Source organism: Spea bombifrons, chromosome 1 (assembly GCF_027358695.1).
Source record: "Spea bombifrons isolate aSpeBom1 chromosome 1, aSpeBom1.2.pri, whole genome shotgun sequence".
Classification (NCBI taxonomy): domain Eukaryota; kingdom Metazoa; phylum Chordata; class Amphibia; order Anura; family Pelobatidae; genus Spea; species Spea bombifrons.
The window spans coordinates 138,112,024-138,136,416 of NC_071087.1; the positions used below are offsets into that span (position 1 = coordinate 138,112,024).

General features: G+C 41.2%; 1 protein-coding gene across 1 annotated transcript in view; it reads left to right on the forward strand.

Moving 5' to 3' along the window:
• Positions 1–2,088: 2,088 nt before the first annotated feature.
• ELL2 (elongation factor for RNA polymerase II 2) overlaps positions 2,089–24,393 on the forward strand; it is a 28,305-nt gene continuing 6,000 nt past the window's right edge. Inside the window, exons 1-8 of the mRNA XM_053474762.1 lie at positions 2,089–2,250; positions 10,790–10,837; positions 16,480–16,601; positions 16,819–16,982; positions 18,360–18,619; positions 21,075–21,199; positions 21,550–21,634; positions 21,855–22,413. Coding sequence (XP_053330737.1) covers positions 2,119–2,250; positions 10,790–10,837; positions 16,480–16,601; positions 16,819–16,982; positions 18,360–18,619; positions 21,075–21,199; positions 21,550–21,634; positions 21,855–22,413 — 1,495 coding nt within the window. The 5' untranslated portion in view covers positions 2,089–2,118. The remainder of the gene's footprint in view (positions 2,251–10,789; positions 10,838–16,479; positions 16,602–16,818; positions 16,983–18,359; positions 18,620–21,074; positions 21,200–21,549; positions 21,635–21,854; positions 22,414–24,393) is intronic.

Below are 24,393 nucleotides of genomic sequence, written 5' to 3' on the forward strand. Positions count from 1 at the left end.
ATAATTTCAGGAACAATCTCTTCTATGATTACCATAATCTATTAATAGTTGTGTATCTGGGTGATATCCTAGTACTCTCCCCCTCTCCCTGGAAGACCATGTTAAGCATGTCACCAAAATACTCCCATGAAAGTACGAACCTAGTAAGGTTTCTTCAATATTAAAAAAAACAATTGCTGGAACAGCAGTCTCCCTATATTTCTACATGACTTCTTACTGAGAAGCAGGGTTGTGCAGCAGAGCTTTCCCAGGGATCACAAAGATTTCCTACGGTTTCATGCAGTGTGAGCGCATACACTCAATCTATAAGCACATGCCAACAACATGCTGATCTCCCATTGTTTGCATGGATCTCTCTCTTTGCTGTTTCTAAATATTGAGGATGTACTATTAAGTCCTAGTCTTTTTTCACAATGCAATGATAATCCTAGGGATGGGAAGGGGTTAAAGGTAATGTAATGCAACCCTAAGCAAGACTCTCCTTGGTTCCCTCCTACAGTTCTCAAGGTGCTCCACCTCACAGTTCCCCATTTTCCCCTTCCACCATTTCTGTACATGACAATGGTTACCAAACATATTTCTCTTCCTCACGTCATCTTAGGGCTATATCCTGAGAGATCCCTCTGGAACGGTTTGGCCCAGGTTATTCCCCCCTTCTTTATAGAAGGCCCAGCACTCTGTATTCACAAACCAGAAGGGTTAATAGAAACCGATAAATGTATCTGCAAGAACCAAGCTGGCTCTCACTGATTCCAACCTATTTTTAGAGCAGAAGCTCATGAAGGTTGACCCTTCACAACGTAAACTGAAGGCAGTAAGATGAAACTGCAACTTTCCTACTAACTCCAATCTTCATGGAATATACTTCAAAGAATTTGCCTTAGAGTTGACTGTTTCAACTACAACTATGTAGTTTGAGGGGGGCGATCCTGGTAGGCTTCTCCTGCAAGAAGTCCTTAGCTGGGCCTGAATGACACACAATTAGATCATCATTGTGATAACTTTCTAGAAATGACAACACAGGAAGCAAAAATGCTCATGAAAACTCACAAGTTAGTGAATACACTGCAAAGTCACCCTAAAAGTCCCAAGGTATGAAGTGGCCACACTCTCGAGTTTCTCCTGTGCGAAGGTCCGAGTTAACCCTGCATATCGCACAACTAAGACCTTTTTTTTTTTGTCTTTGCACACTGGTGTCCATTTTGGATGTAACATGTAACATAACAATTTGACTTACACAAACAACAGGTGAGGAGGGCCCTGCTCAAAGAAGCTTACAATCTAGAAGAACTTCGCCAACCCCTGCACATACTGAAAAAGGTGACATACTTAAGTAAGCTTCCCATGTATTAACAGAAATGCATGCGAGCTCAGCTTGCAATTGCAATAATGGGGTTGGTTTATACAGGAGCGGCAAACCCTATGTGGTAGAAACATGTGCGGACATGTTACAACGCTAAAACGGGACAAACTTAACAGTTAAGAGACACTAAAGCCATCGCAGAAGCCTTGTAGCTTATATCAGTATAACTATCCTTGTTTAAGGCATCCTTCAAGGTGATATATATATATATATATGTATGTATATGTTTACAGTATATCTGTACAACCATATTAACCAAAAAGGAAAAAATATATTTAGATGTCTTTTTGTGCAACTTGGGACTTTATGACCTGCAGGCGGAAGTGGTTTATAAACACAAATAACCGTTGACCGTCTAGATCTGCTTACTTACACGCCATACAATAGAGAATGCCACCACAAACCCCCGTGCACCGGTCAAACAATGCCTCCCTCAGCGAACACCGGGGAGTAAACGTCATCCTCTATGTCAAAAACCACTCCATTTAAAGTTTAGTACGTCAGCGTTAGCTCCGCCCAGTTAACGTAATGACGTTGAACGATGTACGGACTAGAAGGGGAAAAAATTGGCAGAGGCTATAAAGAGTCGAGCCGTTATGCATCGCAGACTTACGTCCGCTGGGCGGAGCAGAACCTGTTGGCCAATTAGCGTCGCAGATTCCGTCTCGTCGAGCTTGCAGCAAGTTAGGTTGTGAAATACATAAGCCATTGCTTGGCTTCGGTTCGGGAGGGGAAAGAGGGAGTGAGCGAGGAAGATGGCGGCTCTTAGTGAGGAGGGGAGGTACGGGCTGTCCTGCGGGAGAGGGACACAAGACCAGGTTACCGTACTACACGTCAAACTCACTGAGACCGCCTTCAGAGCCCTGGAAAGCTATCAGAACACTAAGGTGGGTGATGGCACGGACTTTATATGGATGATGATGGGGGGGGAGGAGGAGGTCCAGTTGAAGTTTGTAGTGGAGCTGTATGGGTTCTGTTTTTGGGGTTCACAGTAACCGTCCCCGGGGTAGATTGGGGGGACGGTGTGTAATGGGCTCGGGGGGCAGGTGTTGGGGTGAGGTGACCTCCCCACATATGATCCAGCTGGTCCCTTGTATCCCAGGTGCGCAGCAGCACTTCCTGTCTTCCTGCCCATGGATTACTCTCCTTACAGCCTTTAAACTTCTTAGAACCTCCGTGACAATCCGTGTCTCTCTTACATCTTATTTCTCTCGCTTTGGAGTCGTGATCGGTGGGGGAGGGGGCACTTTTAACATAGTTTAGGTCCGTCCATATGCCAGCCCTGCTCCTCCATGATACTCTCGCCATCGCTTTCCTTAATCATCTTTGTTCATCGAGTCCCCTAGTTCCCCTGTGCTGCTGATTTTATTCCTTCTTATGAGAAATCGTGTCATTCTCATTAAATGGATAGGAGAACACTCACTTAGCAGCCATGTCTTAAAACATATGGTGCTAAACCTTTAAGGCAAAATCATTTTAATTGGTTTCTTTGCTCGAGATCGAAGCTTTAGTAACCCCTAAACTGCCGTGATCATTAAACTTGGCTCCTCCACCTCATCATTATGTTGGTGTCTTGCTGATTAGATCTTGTATGTAGTTTTTCTTCTCTTTATATATGTGTTAATGCTATATGGGTGTTACATGTAAGATCTCTTTAAGTTCTACCTGCAGAGAAGAGCTGAGTAAGCTCTATAAAAGCTGGGGCTGGCTTATAATGCTGCTCTGTGTGAGTCCCAGTGACACCATCCCCCATTTCTGGGTCCTTTTGGCCAGCTGGTTAAACGATCTTTAAAGAGCTGTCCATCTCCTGGGTCTGTAAACATAGGAAGCCCCTCTGCGCATATACCTTAACTCTTCAACCTAATTAAGCTATATTTTCATATATACGCTAAATCATTATTCTGGCATTATGGCTAAATTTGCCGGCGACCAGTATTTAGCCCGTTAAAATGAGGAATGTGCTGCTAGTAATAGCCCAATGAGGGAAATAGCGTTTGGCTATAAAGGTGAAGCTGTAATTACAACTTTATTTTGTTGCTCTTTAATTGAGTTCCTCCTTTTATTAGAGACGTGTACTTGCTGTCAATAAATAGAATTGCGGAATCCGTGGTTAAGGTGCCATAAAGTCTCCTGGCAGTTGAGGGGTTAATGTAGTGGTTGGTGCTTGACTGTGTGGCTTCCCTTGTCTATGTGGCAAGTGCGGATACTAATCTGGCGGAGGCTGTTTTGGGGTTTTTTTTTTTTTTTGCTATTTGCGTCGTTGCTGTATTTGGCCGGCTTTTCCAATTTGCCATGCCGGCTTTTAACTATCTGGGCTAGTGGAGTAGATATTTCTCCGCTTCCTGTCTGGTGCCAGCTGGTCTCTGGATCATTCAGTAAACTGAGCCAAAGTCCCAGCTGAAAATGGGGTAGAGAGTTTTGCTGAGCTGTCACTTTTCACTTCTCTAGCTTTGGGCCTATAGAGCTCAGCCCCTCCTCTTCTGATCAGTTGCATTCACACTGGCTTCTTTCACATTAGCACTCTACTTATGGCTGATTAAATTTTTTTTTCCGCCCCAGTGTGATTTTTCCCCATTGGTGATGTTGGCATTTTTCCCCCTACACCGACTAGCTTAGTGCATAGACTTGCTTTCAAAATGTGTACGGACACATCTCTAGCTCAAAAGCACTATGAATATACTGATGCAATATAAGTCTTACATTGAGAAGTGAGTATATGTAATATATTATATATTACATTTTATACTTGGTCCATGTGCTCCAGACACAGTAAATATATATATATATATATATATATATATATATATATATATATATATATATATATATATATACACATACATACATTGATCTTCTGTGATCCATAGTATTGCATGCAAAATAATATAGAACAGTCCATGGGCTTTTGTTATGTGCCTATGCAAAGCAGTGCATATGAGTGAATTGCCAGGGAGGGACAAAGAGTGTTAAGATGGTAACTGCTTCCATTCTGGCTAAAATAATTGCCTCCCCCATCTGACACACTGAGCTTTACTTAGGCGTAGCTGCTAATACCAGCGTGCGCTTCCATATGGAATACAAGAGGCTTTGGTTTAACAACAAATGCATGTATTATGTAATCGCTATTCTAGTTCTAAATAATAAAAATAAATCAATGGCAGAGTTGTCCGGGATATAAAATGCTTTGCTTGCGCTCTATTACATGTATGCGCAACATACGGTTAAAAATACAAAATATTCTGGCTGCGCACATCCCCCCCCCCCCCCCTTTGTGTACACAGGCCTGCGTTCTAAACTGGAGCCCTGTCTACCTACCCTTTTTAGTGTATATTGCTGTAGCATGACTTAAATTGGATCATCTATTTCTGCCATGCGCCTTCCAGAGCTATTAAAATAGGCTTTTCCAGACACGTTCTGGAAAGATATGGTTATTCAAAACATAACCATAATGTCCCTTAACAGGCTTCCCATCCCCCACTCTATATTTTAGTGCACCATCAGTGTAGCAACAACGCAGTAGAGGCCTTGGTTAGGACCTGGCAGAGTCCTAGAGCCCTCGTTGGTTTTTTTTCTGTGTGTGACGTAGACAAAATAAGTAGCGCTATGGACTAGCAAAGCTGTGATCTTGTTTCTACTTCCAACCGCCACAATTACAATTTTAGTATACCGTGCGGCGTTTCCATTGTTGATTTGTAGTTTTTTAGTATGACGACGTATGGCTACGTCCTTGATGATGGATTTTCATTCTGTAGATCTCAGTCTATTGGTTTTTGAAAACTACCAAACATTTAGCCTTTTTAACTATTGCATAAGAGGTCGAAATTTTAATTGTGCGTTTGTGTAGCGCATTTATCAGGATTCTTAACATTAAACTGGGTTGTGCCTTTAAAGTAATCTTCGCTGTTAGCCCGTCATCCAAAGGATTTCCGATTTCATAATTTTTTTTTTTTAAGTGATCACGTGGCGTGCGTTTGAAAGCTAAGTACGTGCCTGGCCTCTCGCTTGACAGGATTAATCATTGCTGCCTGCCTTGATTATAAAGGCTTTATTGAATAGTAAAGGGACATTGGAGACCTAATACCCCAAAAATCCCACACAGGAAACTGCTTACTAAACAATTCTTGTTTTTCTATAAAAGGGATCTACTGTTCCTGGTGTGAGGTGTTGCTGAAATGCCTGCTTCCCCCCCCTTCGCACACTGTACACATTTCAATTGACATGACGTGCTTAAAATGTGACGATATTCTAATTATAGAAGTTATCTGATTTCTTAAGCCTGAAGCCTTTGTTTAAATATTCATTCCCAGGTTATGTATGTCGTAGTATCCTTGAAACATATCATAACTATAAACATATTTTTTCCGTAAGGATACTTGGCATACTTTTATGCTAGTTTAATCTGTTCCTTGGACTGTCTGGAATTACAACATAGACAGTAGCCATGTACAGATATGTCTAGCGTAGTGATGATGTAATTGCCTTTAACATTTAAAGGCGCATTGCAGTTTTTGCTCCTGTTTAATGTTACTTTTAACACAAGTATGATAACTATTTTGAAGTACTTATGTAAAAATACCCAAAACCTAGACTCAATCAATTGGAAATCTTTTTTTTTTTTTTTTTTTTTTAAATCCAATTTAAAGCTAGAATATTGTGTATAGATACAACGTAATGCGTATGATGGCTAAGAGACCGCAGCTTCTAGCATAACGTAATATCAATCACGTATAGCATGTTCTGTTTTTGGTTATTTTTTTTAAAGTAATGGACTATTTTACCCCATTGGTACTGCATGGCAGGTTTGCCACAGACCTCATTAAGTCCTCTTGCTTCTCAAGACCCTATACTGTTAATAAAAATAAATATAAAAATCCTGAACTATGGAGTGCATAGCAGTGTAGGAAACTTAGTACATGCAATCAAAATATGTACTTGCCTATATTCAGTTAAAATTGAGTATATATTTTTTATACACACGCACACACCTGACATGTCTATATATAATGTATGTATTTTGCAATATAAATCTGTCTGGGAAGGGTTCCTTGGTGGAGTGGTGCTCCTCACGCATAATCTGAGCCAGAAGGAGCTTCCTGTTTCCTCCACCAAAGACTGTTTATAAGCTGTCCAGAATGCCCAATGCCAGCACCGCCTTGCGTGATTAATGTCAAAAGCCATTTATGGTGTACAGGAAACAATATACTCTTCCAAATGCTCTTGAAAGGAGCAGCCCTGTAGTCTCCACCCATCAAGTATTTCCTTGTAAGTGAAGTATTGCTGGCTTCGCTGACAATTCCTGCTTGCTTGCTTTTCCAGCACGGATGGATCTGCAACGGATGTGTACAAAGCTGCCTGCGCAGGCACTGCTGGTGCGTTCTTGTGTTTTTTCCTTAGCAGCTGCTTCTAGGATTGAGCCTTGTCTTGTGACATCTACCCTGCTAGACAGTGTAAAAAGTGCTTACATTTCATAAAATGTAAGCTTTTCTGTTAATGCAGTGCCCCTGTTTCTGATCCGAATTCACTAGTTTGCGCCTGGCTGGTGGATGTTCAGTGTGGCTCATTTTGTATTTAACCTCTGCTCTAAAACTGCTTTGTCTGTAGAGACTGGTGCATGGAGCAGGAAGCCTAATATGGCTGTTTGTTACCATGGTTACATACACATTAAAAGGAAAAAAGCACCGGCATGCTACTTACTGATGTATGATTAGCTGGTCAGCGTACAGAACAGTCTGATCCCTGCTAACATGGCTCTGTAACTGACATATATACACAAGTAAAAATCCCATACAAATCTTATATTAACTTTTGTCTTCAAATAAAGAAAAGCTTTGTGATTAAAACCGCAGTCGCCCTCCTAACTTTCCTCCCAGGGGAGAAATATCCTGGTGCCACAGCACTCAAAGGGTTAAGTTATAAATGACCCTCCGCACAGTTTCTATTTTCCAGGAAGATGTCGCTTTTACGCGAAGTCTGCGTAACTGTGATGTAATATAATGTCACCGTGCATCCGCAGTGCGTTGCGTAACAGTTTGGCTAGCACAGCGTGTACTGTACCGATCTGTCCAGAAACAGCATGCGCGACAAGCACGGGCTACTGGACACTTAAATAATACACTTCAGCCAAGCCACTGCATGTATACGCTCACAACTAAAACACGATAGCCATGTATGGATTATGATGGCACTATATAAAACATTTCATAGAAACAAATTAGATCTTTAAAGACCCCCTCCCCCGACACAACAAGATCTTACAGGTGTTTCCGTGGCAATAGCAGTTAGTGTTCTTCTTTTGGGTAGAAGAATGCATATTGAAGGGCATAAATGTCCGTTAATATGCATTGTGGATAAAATTCTACAAAGGTAGAAATCATTAATGGGTTATATGTTGAAATATAGTGCAGGAAGAGAAATGTTGCGGCCATAAAGAAACCAGGAGCTGCGATTTTACAGCGAGAATAAACTGTCTGTGCCACTTACTGTCTTCATGGCATTGTTGGCAGAGCACAGGGTACAGAATAATATTCTGTGAAGTCATTGTGTTTTTTCTATTAAATGTTATTGCTGTGAGACTCTGCTTTATGTGGTCTGTAAGCCATGCATTGGCAAAGAACCGGTTTCATAAGGCTCCTGCTCTCAAGGGTACGATTCAGAGGTAATAAGGCATAATGGGGCTTGTCCACTAAACTATAAGCTTATCATTCAGGACAAACCCTGTTGGGTTAGTCTTTCATAATATGTAATGCTCTGTTTTACAGGGGCTCTCTCGCCATACTCTGCCCTCCTGAAATTCTCAAATATCACCGATCATTTGTTTCATGTTTGTACCTGTAATGCTCTGTTTACGAAGCTAGTGCCGGTATCGCTTGCATTCCATATGGCATCGCGTGCAACGCAATTTCATAAATATTTGGGCCACCAATGGCATTAAACAGCCTTTCACAAGTCACGCCGCTGTCACAAAATATCAACACGCGTTTATTTGTTCCCTGGATCCACGCACGGCACAAGTAACACAAACCTACTCCGTACCCTACGGACTATAAATATCACACTGGAGGCAAGAGGGAAAGTTCCCCTTTACAGAAATGGAAAGCCGGTGACCATAATGAGTTAATGGGACCCTGCAGCCGTCACATACTTTAATGCTCATGATAGATCCAAGGTCCCTTAAATTATACCAGTTTGTGCTTTGCAAATGCATGGAGGCATTCTGCAGATTAACGCCCCCGTGTTAATTTGCCCCGTTCCCTACCTCCTCGCTATTTTCTGTGTTTTGGGGGGGGGGGGCGTGTTCAGCTGCATGCCTCTCCTGGCACGTCATATACTCAACAGCCGGTCTTTAACGAGGCCCCCGTGTGCGAGTGGAGCTGCAGCTTCTCCTAAGATTGAGTGCCTATTAAAGTACTTGTATATTTTCTGTAGAGGCTTTCAGACACGCTAAACCTTCCCTTTTAGTCTTGTTCTAGTACCAAGCTCCATTAATTAGTATGCAGTTTTCTGGATGTATTTAACCTTTTGCAGTTGGGTATTGAATGGAATGGGAATGCATTAATGGCGGGGGTTGAGAGATGAAGTATTTGCAATTGAAATGTTATGTAGACTAACGTCTACAGAACTATGGCCCAGTTAATGTTTAATGGAAATGGGACCACTTTATGTGATCTCTAAAATACTTGCATGTCGGCTCCCTTGAGAAGGAGAGTTGGGGAACATTGCTACACTTAAATGTATCTCTAAATTATGTTTAGTATCCCCCAGACTGATCTGTCAGAAGCCTAAAGCATTTGCTTATTCTCCCAGCAACTGCAACTCCTGAATGGGGAGGCTTCAGGTTGTTATAAGATGGTGTGAACAAGGAGTTGTCCCTGTTGATGCAAAATAACTAGAACGCGCTATGACATCATGTTTGGTTTGGTCAGTTCACATATGATGTAATAGTACACCCTAACAATGCGAACGAGTTTAAGATGGTTGACATCACGCTGCTTATTCTCCTTACCATCTATTAAAAAATATTCATTGGTTTAAATGTATTAATCTAAGGCAGATTTACTATATTTTCAAACACATACAGTTTTCTACATTAACTGCGCCTATGGAATGCTGTTTACATATTAAAATAAGCAGACCAATTAACAAACAAAAACGCATGTATATAACATGGACAAATGTGTCTTAACTTTTGGAGAGGAATAAAGTAGATCCCTTGAAAATTGGGGCCCCCCCCATGAAGTTTTCACGGTTCAAGCAGCGCTTGTAGAGTCTGGGGTCTTCGGGAAAGTAAATTGGCTGGGTAATGCTTACAAAGATTTACTACTTCTACTGAAACAGTAGTAGGGAGTGCAATTTTCTTGCCCCCCGAGCCTTTTTTTTTTTTTTGTACCCTGATCGAAATGTCTGACTACTGCACAACGCCCGTAGTTTAAAATTAAAATCTTGTAAGCGCATGTCTTGTGCACGTTTCCATCAGTGAGCCAGGACAGAACAGTATAACTTTAGTGAATATGTTCTCCTGGAGGAGCTGGCGTTGGGATAAGTCTTCCTATGTGGAAGGGCTTTAATCTCCAATGGCACAGGAGAAGCCCAGCGAGTCTCCGCAGGAGGTGTAGATTTCGTCGGTGAAATCTTTACTTTACTCTGCATTAGTTGTGCTGTCTGAACGTACCTAGTATACATACTGAGTGTAATCATTCAGTGATTCTATCTATATGGTCTACGTGACTGCTTCTACTTTCGGGAGAATAGTATTTCTCTGATTATTTTGCTCTTAAGACACTTCAGTTTTACTCCTGAAAGGGTCTTAATGTGGATGATGAATTACAGCGATGTTTTCTGCTACATATGGAAGCTTAAAACACCAGCCAATGGCTAAAACCAGTAATGAAATTTAGAAAAAAATATATATTTGTCGTCACAATTTGTATTTTTCTTGCTCGCATGTCCCCTTATTTTTTTGTAGTTTTTTAAAATGTATTTTCTATGTGTTCGTCCCATGCATGCATGCGGTGATAATGTCGTGTGGTTGTACATAGATGATGTGGCCCAACTGGTGCAACAGGACGCCTGGGCAGACCAGCGACAGCCAATCCCTACTACGTCTGCTCGGTTAATGGAATCTCTCACAATATGTAGTTTGAGGGAGAAAGGAAAATTACTATTGGTGAAAGACATTGCAATTTGAGGGGTTAATTACATGAACTATTTTCACTTTAGTCTTGTAGCCTGATGCCAAAAAGCAGAAATTAGGAATAGAGGAAACTCAAATTTGTTATTGAGACACACTTTTTTTTTAGTTAAGGCACTATTGTCTTGCCTGCTGACTACCTTTTATCCTTGGGATTTATAAATATTAAGCATTGCATCCAACAGAATGTTCTGCTTTTCCACAGCCAATTGATATATTTACGTATTTTTCTTTTTCAGAATTCTGTAACTTCACGTCCATCAATTCAATTTCAGGGACTCCAAGGGGTAAGTATGCGCCTTTATTTTTTTTATTCTAGCTATTGATTTGTACATTTGAGATCAATTATCTTGAAGTAATATTGACTGGCATTGTAATTGTGTATGTGCACGTATGACACGTTACGTTTCTTATTCTCCCATTTTAAACAATTAGAGCCTTCTTTTGATCAGTTGGTGCCCTGGTACTGTAATGCTTTAGCAGCTTCAGGAAGTGCTTTAGTCTTATTGTGTAGGACCAGTCTTGGTTTTACAATGAAAACTTATGGGGTTTATTGCATGCATGGCTTTAATTTCCAGCTTTCTAGAATAAAACTGGTACTTTCCAAAACCCATTTCTGTAAAGTTCCCCAGGCTTAAGAAACAAGCTTCCTACTGAAAAACACGTTTCCTAAATGTTTACTATCAACTAGGGCTGCAACTAACGATTATTTTAATAATCGATTAGTTGGCCGATTTATTTTTTCGATTAATCGATTAATCGGATAAAAAAAATGAATGTAAATTTTTCATTTATTTAAAATAATTTACTAAACAAATGATGTTAAATACAAACAGCAGAATAAAAAAACTTTGATAATACATTTCTTGTCTTTATTTCCCAACCAGTCCCCCAAAATATGCACATTTGAGCCCAGGCTTGCTACGCTGCCTCCCAGACATGCCATGCTGCCCCCCCACATATGCCACCCTGCCTACCACAGCACTCCACGCTGCCTCCCACATATACCACACCACGCTGCCTCCCACATCTGCCACTCCACGCTGCCTCCCACATCTGCCACTCCACGCTGCCTCCCACATATACCACTCCACGCTGCCTCCAATATCTGCCACTCCACTCTACCCCCCACATGCCACTGTGCCTGATACGCCTTATACCCCCTGAAACACCACTCCATCCTCCCCAGACATGCCACCCTGCCCTCCCCACATATGCCACGCCATGCTGCCTCCCACATCTGCCACTCCACAATGCCTCCCACATCTGCCTCCCACATCTGCCACTCCACGCTGCCTCCCACATCTGCCACTCCACGCTGCCTCCCACATCTGCCACTGTGCCTGATACGCCTTATATCCCCTGATACCCCACTCCATCCTCCCCAGACATGCCACACTGCCTCCCAGACATGCCACTTCTCTACCCCCAGATATGCCACTCTACCCCCAGATATGCCTTATACACCCTGATACACCACTCCGTCCTCCCCAGACATGCCACACTGCCCTCCCCACATATGCCTTATATACTGTATATGCCTTATACCCCCAGATATGTCACTTCACTGCCCCCAGGATTTAGATTCCCCTAAATTAACCCTAAACTCCCCATTAACCATAACTCCCCATAAATTAACCCTTAACACCCCCTTAACCACAGCATCCCCTAAATTAACCCTAAAGACCCCATCAACCACAGCATCCCTTAAATTAACCCTAAACACACCATTAACCACAACTGCCTCAAATTAACCCCAAACACCCCATTAACCACAGCTGCTCCTAAATTAACCCTAAACACCCTATTAACATAACTGCCCCTAAATTAACCCTAAACACCCAATTAACCATAACTGCCCCTAAATTAACCCTAAACACCCCACTAACATAACTGTCCCTAAATTAACCCTAAACACCCCACTAACCATAACTGCCCCTAAATTAACCCCCACCTCCCCTAACTTTCAGTAGCCCAAATATATATATATTACATACATATATACACACACATATATATATATATATATATATATATATATATATATATATATATATATATATATATATATATATATATATATATATATATATATATATATATATATATATATATATATATATATACACACACACACACATATACTTACAGTTAGTGTCACAGCCATGTGGTTCTGGCCTGGAGAAGGAAGGGGCGGGGCCAGTTGTCACAGTGATTACAGGGAGGGGGAGTAAGTAGGAGCTGCTGCTGTGAGACGGTGAGTCAGACTAAACGGATTATATAATGAGGGGGATTTTTCAGAGCGTTTGCTCTGAAAAAACCCTCATTTTATAATCGATAATAATCGATTCAACTAATCGATAATGAAATTCGTTGCCAACGAATTTCATTATCGATTATTATCGATTTTATCGATTAGTTGTTGCAGCCCTACTATCAACCCAACCCAAGATTTTAGCGTTCTCAGGATACTTTACAGTGTCTACAAAAATAAATAAAAATAAATTGTCCTCTTTTGGGTTTCCATACAATGCGTGCTGTAGAAATGTATTTGCCGCTCTCACCTTATTTCTTACAGCTTGAACTGCATGGGTTCAAGGAATCAAGTAGATCGGTTTTCCCTTTAATGGTTGGCTGTAAATCTGACCGTACATCTCCATATTGTCATTTCCAGAATGACAAATAGGAACAGTAAATACTGTAAAGTTATCTCTGACAAACATTCAGCACTTGTGCTTGTTATTACCAAGAAGTCCTTGAGTCATGTTTGGATTAAAGGTCATTATTGTTGATACTGCTGCCTACGTTCTGAAAGTCAACTTTTTTTACTTTATCTATGAAGAATACACAAAGCCATGAGCATACATAGTCTTTCCTCTTGGTATTGATATACTTACATGACCTTAATTATCATAAATGAGATGGTACTTGGCTTGCACAACAGCCTTACTGGTACAACATATACGTAGCATGAAACTAATGTATGGAACAGTACCCTTTGGCTTTTACAAGTTGTATTATTTTGATTGACAAACCGTACAAGTGGTAGGTAGTTAGTGCTAAGTAGAGTAAAAGAAATTTGATTTTTTTTCACCTTGCTAAACATTCAGATGTATGGTTAATGTGCCAACTACCAAGTTCATGCTTTATTTCATTTAGGTTGATGCCTTGACAGGTTCTGAAATTCGGTGGTTTACTGTGTTGAAACGGTTACTGTAACGTCATGATTGAGCTTTGGTGTCTATTCTCACTAGGGACAGTTGACGGGACTGTTTGCAGGGAAAATTGTGACTTTGGTTCCTTTCCATCGCAATACATTAGGGGCAACCTTAACAAGCTTCTGCTGCACGAAGGGCTTGGGTGGCCATTTGTAATGTTTCATCATTGAGATTTCTTGTCTTCTCATCATTTCAGATATGCATTACATATGGCCAGCTTAGCCCCACTTACTAGAAGAGCTTACCAGTGGTAGACCCTTCATAATAGTGAATGAAGGTGGAATTAACTCTCCTGCCAACTCTTTACTGAAGAAACAACTATTTTCAAGAATATTGTTCCATGACTGTGTAGATGGGAAGAAGCATAAAGATTTGCTGTGACTACTATGGAGCACACATCTTAACCTCGGTGTGTTAAGGGTGATGGGTTGCAGCGTTCTCGGTAATACCGAGTTGCCTGTTGGATGGAGGCATCTTAAAGCTTGGTTACTGGTGTTCCTTAGCAGAGACATCATTGTCCTCTGGAACATGTAACAGAATAAGTCCCTTGTATAGCTTGGAAGCCCTGTATTTTAGCAAGAACAGGTATTGAGCGGAAAAAGAAACATGGGACACATCTGCCTGGAAAATGCATGAGCAATTAATTGATCCGCAAAAAAGACTATTAAACTAAAAATATGCAAGCCTCGTACATTAAGATCTATGCTGACTTAGCATCCGAAGGGCTGTTTGCAAATACTATAACACCACTCATCCACTGAAAGAACCCCAATAAATTGCTATTGATTAACATTTCATCTGAACGATAAGCTAAACATCAGTGATCTGTGTGGTAAGGATGCTGTAGAAATTGTCCCAGCTAGCAGAGCAGGCCGATTTGCAACACTGCCTCAGCACTACGCTGCCTTCATAAATGTTACCTAATGGGTGTCTGCTGTAGAGGCATAATAGTCCTGTTACGGCCCGCGTGTCCTTACCAAGAACTAGCAATAGCCTTGCTGTGGGGATGAAGCTTCTGTCCGTTCGGCTGCTCAGATCTGTGCAACTAGCGGAATTGCTGATTCCTCCAAGTTTGCCACTTTGCATGCGATTACTCCTTTATAAAGCCCTTGTTTATCGATAATATAATATATACACATTGTACTCTTTAGGATTTGTTCCTTATATACCAGCTAAAACACTGCATGTAACTGTACCGGACTTCTGGCCCGGCCATAAAAGTGGAGGAAAAAACATCCAAATACTGTGAACAGGTTCTTAAAATGTATACAAAAAACTGTCTGCGCTTCTTACCCTAATAAAGTTGGCAACAAATATATAAACATAATATAAATGAGAGGCTTTGGTTATATGAATTGGCCAAAGCATAATTAAGCTCACCCGCCACGTCAAGGCAAACTCTCAATAGGGTGAGAACCTACTCTCACCTCCTACATAGTGGACACACAAAGCAGTTTATACTGCTACCAAAACCTTATTAATGTGTTGGGGGAGGTGCAATTAAACCTCCTCCTTATTAACCCCTGGACAGCGAGCTGCAACCAGACTGATGAGGAGCCAACAACCTCAAATATGTGCAAACAGGGAAAAGAAAAAATGTCGGTGCGCTAAGCTAGTCACAGGCTCAAGTAATACAAATGTGTAATACGAGGCCTACCAAAGGTTCTTAAAATGGCTGCTCCATTTGTTAAACACAACTCAAGCTGTAAGTTATGATACTTAAAGCTATAATGGTTGTGGTTCTGCTCAAAGACCGAGCTTTGTATGTCTCTATCCTGCGAATGTAAGTAGCACCTGTTTACTTTGCTTCAGGCCTGAGCAGTAAATATTAGAGGCCTCACATAATTTGCTCTTTCCCTCATGTCATGGCTGGCAGCAGGCATGCCCATTAAAAATGCCTTTACTTCACCCAAGGGTGTCACTGGCATGAGACCTCTGTCACTTGTCCTTCAAGGAGAATTCCTACTTTTTTTTTTCTAGTATCGCGTTGAACATTTCTTATAGAGCAGCCACCTGTCCCATTCTCAATTTTACAGCTTATTTGTGTTCCGCCATTCTAGATAAGTGTGGTCCTTCAGTAGGTCTTATGCCATGTTGTAAATATGTATTCTGCAACCATGAAGATAGTTGCAGTAAAACATGGAAAGTTTGCATGATAAAGCTATACTCCAAGAAAGTTCAGTATTACAGAATATTTTTTTCTCATGCGCAGATTATTATTCTAATAAGACAAACTGATAGTCAAAGTCCACAAGCTTGTACAGCCTGACAGGTTAATGGTTAGCCGTGTTGTGCAATGGGGTTTTCAGCTACGTGAGTGCAACCCGGTGATAAATTGCATCCTATCTGTTTTTTTAATAGGGAAAAACTGTAATGTGTAAATTTTGATGTGAAGTACATTTTTCCATCTCCACACGGAATGTTTTGTGTGGCTTGTTAATACATCTTACGTATGTTGCCTTTTTAGGCATCTACCTTTCCTCCCTGTGAAGGTTATGCTGTCCACCATATTTCTTAAATTGGTTAAATTTTAACATTAGCTAAACAAATATAGGTTTACTCATTTTGCTTATATCATACTAGTCCTTAAGTTGTCTTCTCAACTCCAAATATTTTCAAGCATATCCTGAATTGGAGGCTTATGCCACGGCTGCTGTGTCGATGCCCATACATGTAGCTCTTGGGAACTTATTTTTCTTTTTCCCCCTCAGTGTATCAAGATCCCGAAGTCAGACAGTCCCAGTGACCTGCACAATTTTAACTTTTACCTGTCAAATGTGGGCAAAGATAACCCTCAGGGTAGCTTTGACTGCATCCAGCAAACTGTCTCGAGGTAAGAACACTGCTTGTAGTGGGGACTTCTACAGCATCTACAGATGGCACATGCTAGCTTGTCTGTGGTTATACATTGCGTGTCTATATTGTGGCAATTGGTATGGTGATCGTTTTAGTAGTTTATAAGAATTTAAACCTGGTGTAATATTCTTGTTGATGTTTGGTCTTTTATGATCCGATGTATTGTTTCATAACATTCTTTTTTCCTTCTGCAGTTCGGGGTTGTCCAAGTTGAACTGTCTGGGATTCATACAAGATAAAATAACAGTATGTGCCACTAATGACTCCTACCAGCTGACAAGAGACCGAATGACCCAGGCAGAAGAAGAAACTCGGAGCCGTAGTACAAAGGTTATAAAGCCTGGTGGCCCCTATGTAGGTATGGAACTTACACCATTTTTGCAGTTTGGTAACCTAGCTCTGTCATGTTTTGGTTTAAACAAGCAGTTATGTACAAGGTCCCTGCTGAAGACAGTTGTCCAAGGGGCCGATTCATTTGTTCACTGACAGTGGTTCTTGATAAAATCCACAAGAGCCGATTTAATACGTATTTAGGGTGATAAGGATGTAACCAAACACGAACTGTTGGGAAGCATTAAAAAAACTACCCTGTATAGCTTAATATTCCTAGTATGCTTCTGAATAATGGTTGTGACCATTTTATACACCAGCTGCTAAAGGTATGGCAAATTGCCTGATCAGTGATGGCCGACTCTTGAACTATACATCTGATCTTGTAATGCATATGAGCTTCTCGGTTGCAGACGTGTGTTGTGTAGTTTTTAAAGGGCCTGTAAGTCTAGTTTGTCACCAAAAAGCATTTTGATTTGAAGGAAATGTCATGCGGTGTTTATACAGGTTTGGTAGAATGCTTAGGTTCCTGAATTCTTGCTGTGAAATTAGTTTTTCTATGTATCCCCAGTCCTTGTATCTTGTTGCATGAATTTGCATATATGTTGCTCTATGGCCTTTTTTTGTACCGATTCCATTTTAATGTTTGTGTACCCTTCAAAATCATATTCCTTTAACGTAGTGTTAATTACTTGTCATTACTCAGTTGGGGATATGAAATAGTAGAACTGCTGGGAATCCGTGTGCCATCTTAAACTTGACTATTCCACCCATCTAGTGTGGCAGGACCTAAAAAGCCCATTTTGTTTGACTTCATGGCAAGTAATTGGAGAAGTGAGATGCTTATGGAGTTTTCCTTATTAAAACATATTGCATCTGTCAAAGGTCACAGTAATTTAAGTCACTGTTTGAAACATGTCTCGGGCCGAGTTGGGGGTTGGGGTGGCTAGGGCATGAAGCACACAATGCCTGAAGCATGCACTTCAGCGTGTAAGCAGAAAATGCTGAGCCTCGCTATCTATTATCTCCTAAAATCAGCCGCTGTGACCAGTTCCCCTCAGCTACACTTGTGTACAAAGCGCCACAGTAACGCGGCATTAAGCACACCAGATGGGCCAGAATAGCTCTTATCTGTGGTCAGATTCTAGACTTCAGTCTATAAGCAACGTTCCTACATTAAAGTTGTGGGTCAATCAGTACAGTTCCCGATCTTCTGCGCTCCCATCCTTGCTGCTTGTATTGTGAGCCTAACATGTTGTGCGTGTGAATATAGTGCACACTCATGTAAGCATAATACTCCTTTCAATGTGGAATTAAGGTTTGAGGAACCTCAACCAAAGACCCCCCCGAATCTCCCTGGACATCCTTGCTTCTTCCTAATGTTTGTCTTTATGGTCTGTTGTAGGGAAGAGGGTCCAGATTCGTAAACCAGCAAATAGTATTCTAGATACAGCACCTGAAAGGAAGCGGTCAACACCCATTAACCCTGCAAGCACCCTACGAAAGACAAACCTAAGCAGCAGTATTGCACAACGGCCGTATAGGGAACGAGTGATTCACCTTCTAGCACTGAAGCCATATAAAAAACCTGAAATCCTTGCTCGCTTACACAAGGATGGCGTTAATCAGAAAGACAAGAACTCCCTCGGTGTTATTCTACAACAGGTGAGACCGGCTTCAACAGGTGAATGTACATTAATATATCCTGTGCTGGATGAGTCCAACCGTAAATGGGGCTGTATTTTATGTATCCTTTATCTGTGTTTTGTTTCTAGTTCACAAAAACAACTTGTTAAATGATTTTTATAGAGCACCGTTGTATTCTACGGCCCTGTACAATGGATAAACTTACAAACTTACAGAAACGAGCGTTAAGGAGGGCCCTGCTTAAACAAGCTTACAATCTAAAAAGGCATCTAGCCCATTCCGGCCTATCGGTGCCCTTTTAATTATGAAATTTGGGTTCCAGATAAGTTTTCTCATTCTTACTGGGGAAAAATATACGGGAAGGCTTGTGTTAAGCTGATGTAACGTCCCCGCACCTCCAGGAAATTTAGTGCTAGTGGGCAATACCCTGTCCTGTTATCTGTTCATTTGCTTTCTGTCAAGCATGGTTCTTGTCGCAGTATCACGACATCTGTCTGTTGAAGCCATGACGCTGTTTTTATAAAAAGAGAAACAGCAGTATCGCAACACAGTCCGCTTTTTTTGTATGATTTGGCCCCTCCAGGCAGTTAACAGGGGAAAAAATAATTAAGCTTCTTAAAATACTTTGTGTAGCACAGAGGCCCCATCCAATAGAACGCTTTCTCTCCGGGCGTTCCTGCAGACCTGTAGAATATTACCCCATCTCTGTACCTTCTAAGGTGATTAAGAATAACGAGTAGCGATAGGTAAATGCATGTGAAATGATACGGCGCACTGGCTTTGAGACGTAGGGCTTATGACTGTGAGCTTGATGGCCGGTGATGTCAAGCCAGTGTTAGAGCAGACAAGGATGGCTTTCTGCTTTCCCTCACAGCATGCTAGATGTCAGCACGGCTAGTGCTGCGGTATAATGCTAGCTCATCATACGCAACTAGCATACCCTCAGTTATTTTTAGCTGCGGCAAGCTGATCATTTCTGCTGCAATATCCATGCAGACCCTTATTGGGCAGTGCTACACCTTGAATGGTGAACATGCCCTAAGAGAGCTCCGACGGGTATTTTTGCATTACGTTTCACCGTGATCGTCTTACGCTCTGACACATTCTTTACGCAAAGAAAAATGTTTAAAGCCCGAGCCTCGCTTTCTAATACGGTTAGAGGAGTTGATGAATCCGGTTGACATCTTACTGTATCAACAATATCATGTAGATATCCTCTGGCGTGTTTATTCCACCCCCCACCTTGTGTTCTTTTCGTCATGTACTCTTGCCGCAGGATTATCAGGGTTAATTAATTCATTCAGTGGGGTCTTTGTTTTTTTTCTGCTGAAACAGTACAAGCCTGTACTGTTCGCTGCCAACGTGTGATACACCCAGTGCTCTGACTGCGGCAGGCGGATAAGAAGCTGAATTAGCAAACATCCACGCAGATACGGCTCTCCATGTGCCGAGCAAAGCCGGACACTTTCCATGTTCAGTGTCTTGTCAGCTTTGCCTTGAAGGCACTTTTCTCTAGAAGTCATATCTATACTCAATAAACGTTTGGTTTCATTTACCTCCGAAGTATGTATCATGTCTGGAAACGTCTAAGCCCATCTTTCGAGGGGGTGGGGGATCTACTTGTTGGCACTATTAATATAGAAACCTAAACATAGGGTTGTTGGCATATAACCACTCAGCCCAGCTAGTGTGCCTGTTCTTGCCTTCTGTAGACAGAGAAACCTTATTTGGTCCTTGGTGCTCAGTGAAGCCGTGTGTCTGTCCCAAGATCCCTCGCAGTATTAACCTCTACTGCTTCTGCTGGAATACTACTTCAGTTATCCACCATTGCAGTCAGGTGCCACTCCCAAGTAATCTCCACTCCGCCATGTAACTTGCACCTTTTTATAGAAACACATTTTTTTGTACCATAGCTTTTATTTAGCACATCAATTTAAAGAAACTGGGTAAGCTGGAATACTTTGGTTGTATTGGATTGTAATATGACACATACTGGAGGATCCAAGTGCTCTAGATCCCAGAGCATTCCACAGTGGTGTTAGAATGTGTGTCTGTGTTTAGTCACATACATGGTAGGTATTCCCTCTCCACAGTGACGTTATGAGTAAAGCACAGTGTACATTGTCTGTATTAAGAGCACACATACTAGATCAGGTGTATGTGTGTATATATATATAGATATAGATAGAGATATAGAGATATAGATATAGACATAGATATATAGATATAGATATAGATATATATATAGATATAGATTAAAAAAATAAAAATACGCAATGTATTACATGGACTTAATTGCTTAGTGATCCATGTGTATTTGTTTTATTCTGGTTTGTGAAACATTTTGTTAATGCATTTATCTTGTACATGTAATGTATAGGCTGCCAGGCTGGCCTGTCTTAATATGTAAAGTGGAGTGTTTTTTATTTTTAAGTTTGCATAATGTTCGTTTTTTTTTTTTTATTTTTGTTAGGTTGCCAATTTGAACCCCAAGGACAATTCTTACACACTTAAGGATTTTGTGTACAAAGAGATCCAGAGAGATTGGCCTGGTTACCTGGAGGGTGATAAACAGCTTTTAGACAGAGTGCTCTCTAGGTAATTTTATGCTCTCTGCTCTTATTCCGATGCGGGTAACCTTTCAAAAGCAAAATTTCATGGTCTGCTTCAAGTGGTGCATGGCTCTCGTTTAAGGAAACGAAACACAAAGGAAAGAAGAGATGCCGTAATTACTCTGTTTTAAATACAGAAGGAATAATACAAGGAATTCCGCTTGTATAAAGGCTCCTCATAAATTTGTCCAGGACCTCTCTTCTGGGTTTTGGGTTTTACAGCCCCAGAGTTAGACCGTCCTAAAGCATGTTCGCTAGCTGTAGCACCAGTTAATGCAGTGGTCATGAAATATTGCTTTAAGTCCATAACCAAGCATGTGATTTCATTTTTGACAGAAAACTTAATCAGTCTCAGAATGCCACCAGCACCAGTCAATCAGACTCTCCTCCTTTAAATGCTGCATCTTCATCTCCTACCCAGGTATTTTTGAGACTCTATTTATTGGTTATTTTTTTAGGATTTAATATATTTGGACTTGTCAATGGAAGTTTTTTATCTTGAAGCATTAGTGATTTTTCTTTACAATTCCATCACCATACAACTTCATTTAAATTATATTGGTATTTGTGTTTTGTATTTGTGTTTTGTGTTGGCATGTTTTTGTAGTAAAAATATATATTTCGCTTCTTCCTCCCTTAAGAAAAGACCTCTGGATACAGACTTTATTGATCCATTAATGAATAAAAAGCCAAGGATATCTCATCTTACGAACAGAGTCCCTCCGACATTAAATGGGCATTTAAGTTTAACCAATGAGAAACCAGCACCGCCTCCAGCACCGCCTTCTGCCGCCACCCCATCGCTTCCACCACTTCCTCCTGCACGCCTTCCAGTTTCCAATCCGCAAAATATAAACTCGAACTCTAATTCTCCAAGTACGCCTGAGGGTCGGGGAACTCAAGATCTGCCAGTGGACAATTTAAGTCAAAACCGTGGCACCTATGAGGACCAGCAAGAAAAATATACCTCTAGGACTCCTCTGGAAAACTCTGCACCAACTCCAATTAAGTTGGGACCGTCAGAACCCATGGACGATAAAATCAGCACATTGCACAAAAAGGCAAAGAAAGCCAAAAAGCAAAAGGATAAAGAACGTAAAAAACTTGACAATGAAAGCTCGAAGGAAAAAAAGCATCTTCACCTAAAGAAAGAAGAATCGGTTACTATTGAAGAGAGCGCTGCTCCGAATACAAAGAAAGGTAATTTTGCTTATTTTATGTAGAGTGTTCTTTAAATATTGGTAAAGGTTCTTGTCTGTAAATAAAAGAAGGCTCGCAGTTGCCACGCAAACTATGCATTTCACAAGTTGTAGAGCGCTGGCTGCAAAACAAGAGCTGCATGCTCCAAAGCTGGGACACTTCCACTGAGCCAGACCCGGCTTCAAGCAGATCTGTTGCGTTAAAATATTAAGTTTTTTAAATTACCGTATTTGTTCGATTATAAGACGAGGTTTTTTTCCAGAACAAATGCTCTGAAAAATGCCCCTCGTCTTATAATCGAGGTCGTCTTCTAATCAGACAAAAGTCTGCTGGGGCCGTGCTGCTTACCGGGCTTTGGTCGCGAGCAGCGTCTCTACTACTCGCAGCAGGAGAACAGGAAGCTAGCACAGCCCTCGCATAACTCTACCTCCCCCCTCCTTCCTCTGGGGGCGGGGCCAGAGAAGTTGCTCGCACAGCCGGGCCCCTGCAGAAGTCTGCGAGTGGGAGATCTGCAGTTCAGGTAAGGGGGTGGGGGGTTTGAGCGTGTGTGTGTATGTGTGATTAATGGAATGAATGAGTATTTAAATGTTTGTGAATGTGTGTGTGTGATAGCATGGATGTGTAAGGGGGGTGGTGGTGGTAGTATGGCATAGGGAGGCTGTAATCCCATTACTATCATCCCCAGGTTCCAGCATGTACTGGCTGCCTTGGCTTGATAGGAGCGTGATTGCTGTTAGATATCTATCTATATCTATCTCCAGAAATTCATTTTAACCCCCTATATGCCACTCATGGGGCACAGTGGCATATAGTGGCATATAGGAGGGTATAAGAGATTTCTGGAGGCAGAGTGGCATATAGAGGGTTAAAAGGCACATCATGGGGCAGAGTGGCAAATAGGGGGGTATAAGGCATTTCTGGGGGCAGAGTGGCAAGCCTGGGGGCAGATGTGCATAACGGGGGGGGGCAGGTTGGCAAATAAAAGGAAATAAAAAAATATATATTTTTTTTTCTCAATCATAGCTTTTATTAAATATGAAAATTAGTTTACATGAACTAATATTTACCAGTAAAACTTTTTTCCTATAGGGTAGTTTTATAGTCAGGCTTTTTGTTTTTTTTCTAAATTAATATTTTGATTTTGGGGGGTCGTCTTATAATCAGGGTTGTCTTATAATCGAGCAAATACGGTACTTTAAGCCAAGACATATGTAACAATGCTAATGAAAATATATATATATATATATATATATCACAGATATTTACTCCTTTTACATTCCTATTGCATTCATGCAGCCTTTGTATGGGTGTTGGGAGAACAGCAAAAACAGCAAATTAGATAATGATGTGGCCGATCTTGGCTTAGTAGAGGAGATCTTCCTAATTACTGGCAAACAACCTTAGCTGCTGTCAATTTACTTAAACCAAAAATTATGGCATCAGGTCCCTTTCTTTACTGTTTCTTCTCTGGTAGTGATGTCTGTCCGCAGGTGTGCCCCTTCTGTACCGGGAATGTTGGCTGTGGCTCAGCTTGGGCCGTTCTCTTCAACCTCTAGCACAATGCTGATACCAAACTTTTTGCTTGGCTTAAAAATGAAATGAATTTGTGTTCACATGTGAGTCAGTGTAAGGTGGGTTCTTGGAGCTAAGTGCTCAGTATAATGGTAAATTGTGGTGTTTATTTTTTTCACCATAGAACTTGACTGGGGCGTTCCATTGGCGTTCCATTGGTGTTTATGGTGATAAGGCTGCTTTTGAGACCTTGTGAAGCTTTCAAAGTGTTCTATGGACTGAAAAGTACAGTAATACAAAATAGTTTACAATATATGCCATAAACAGGTCGTTTACAATAGAGCCCTGCGCCGGACTGCTTTTTTAATCCCACTCCTGCAGATTTTTTGCCCGCTCCTGCAATGTAGGTATTCCGCCACATTTGTGGCCAATCACGCCCACCTCCTTACCTGAACTGCAGATTTCCCA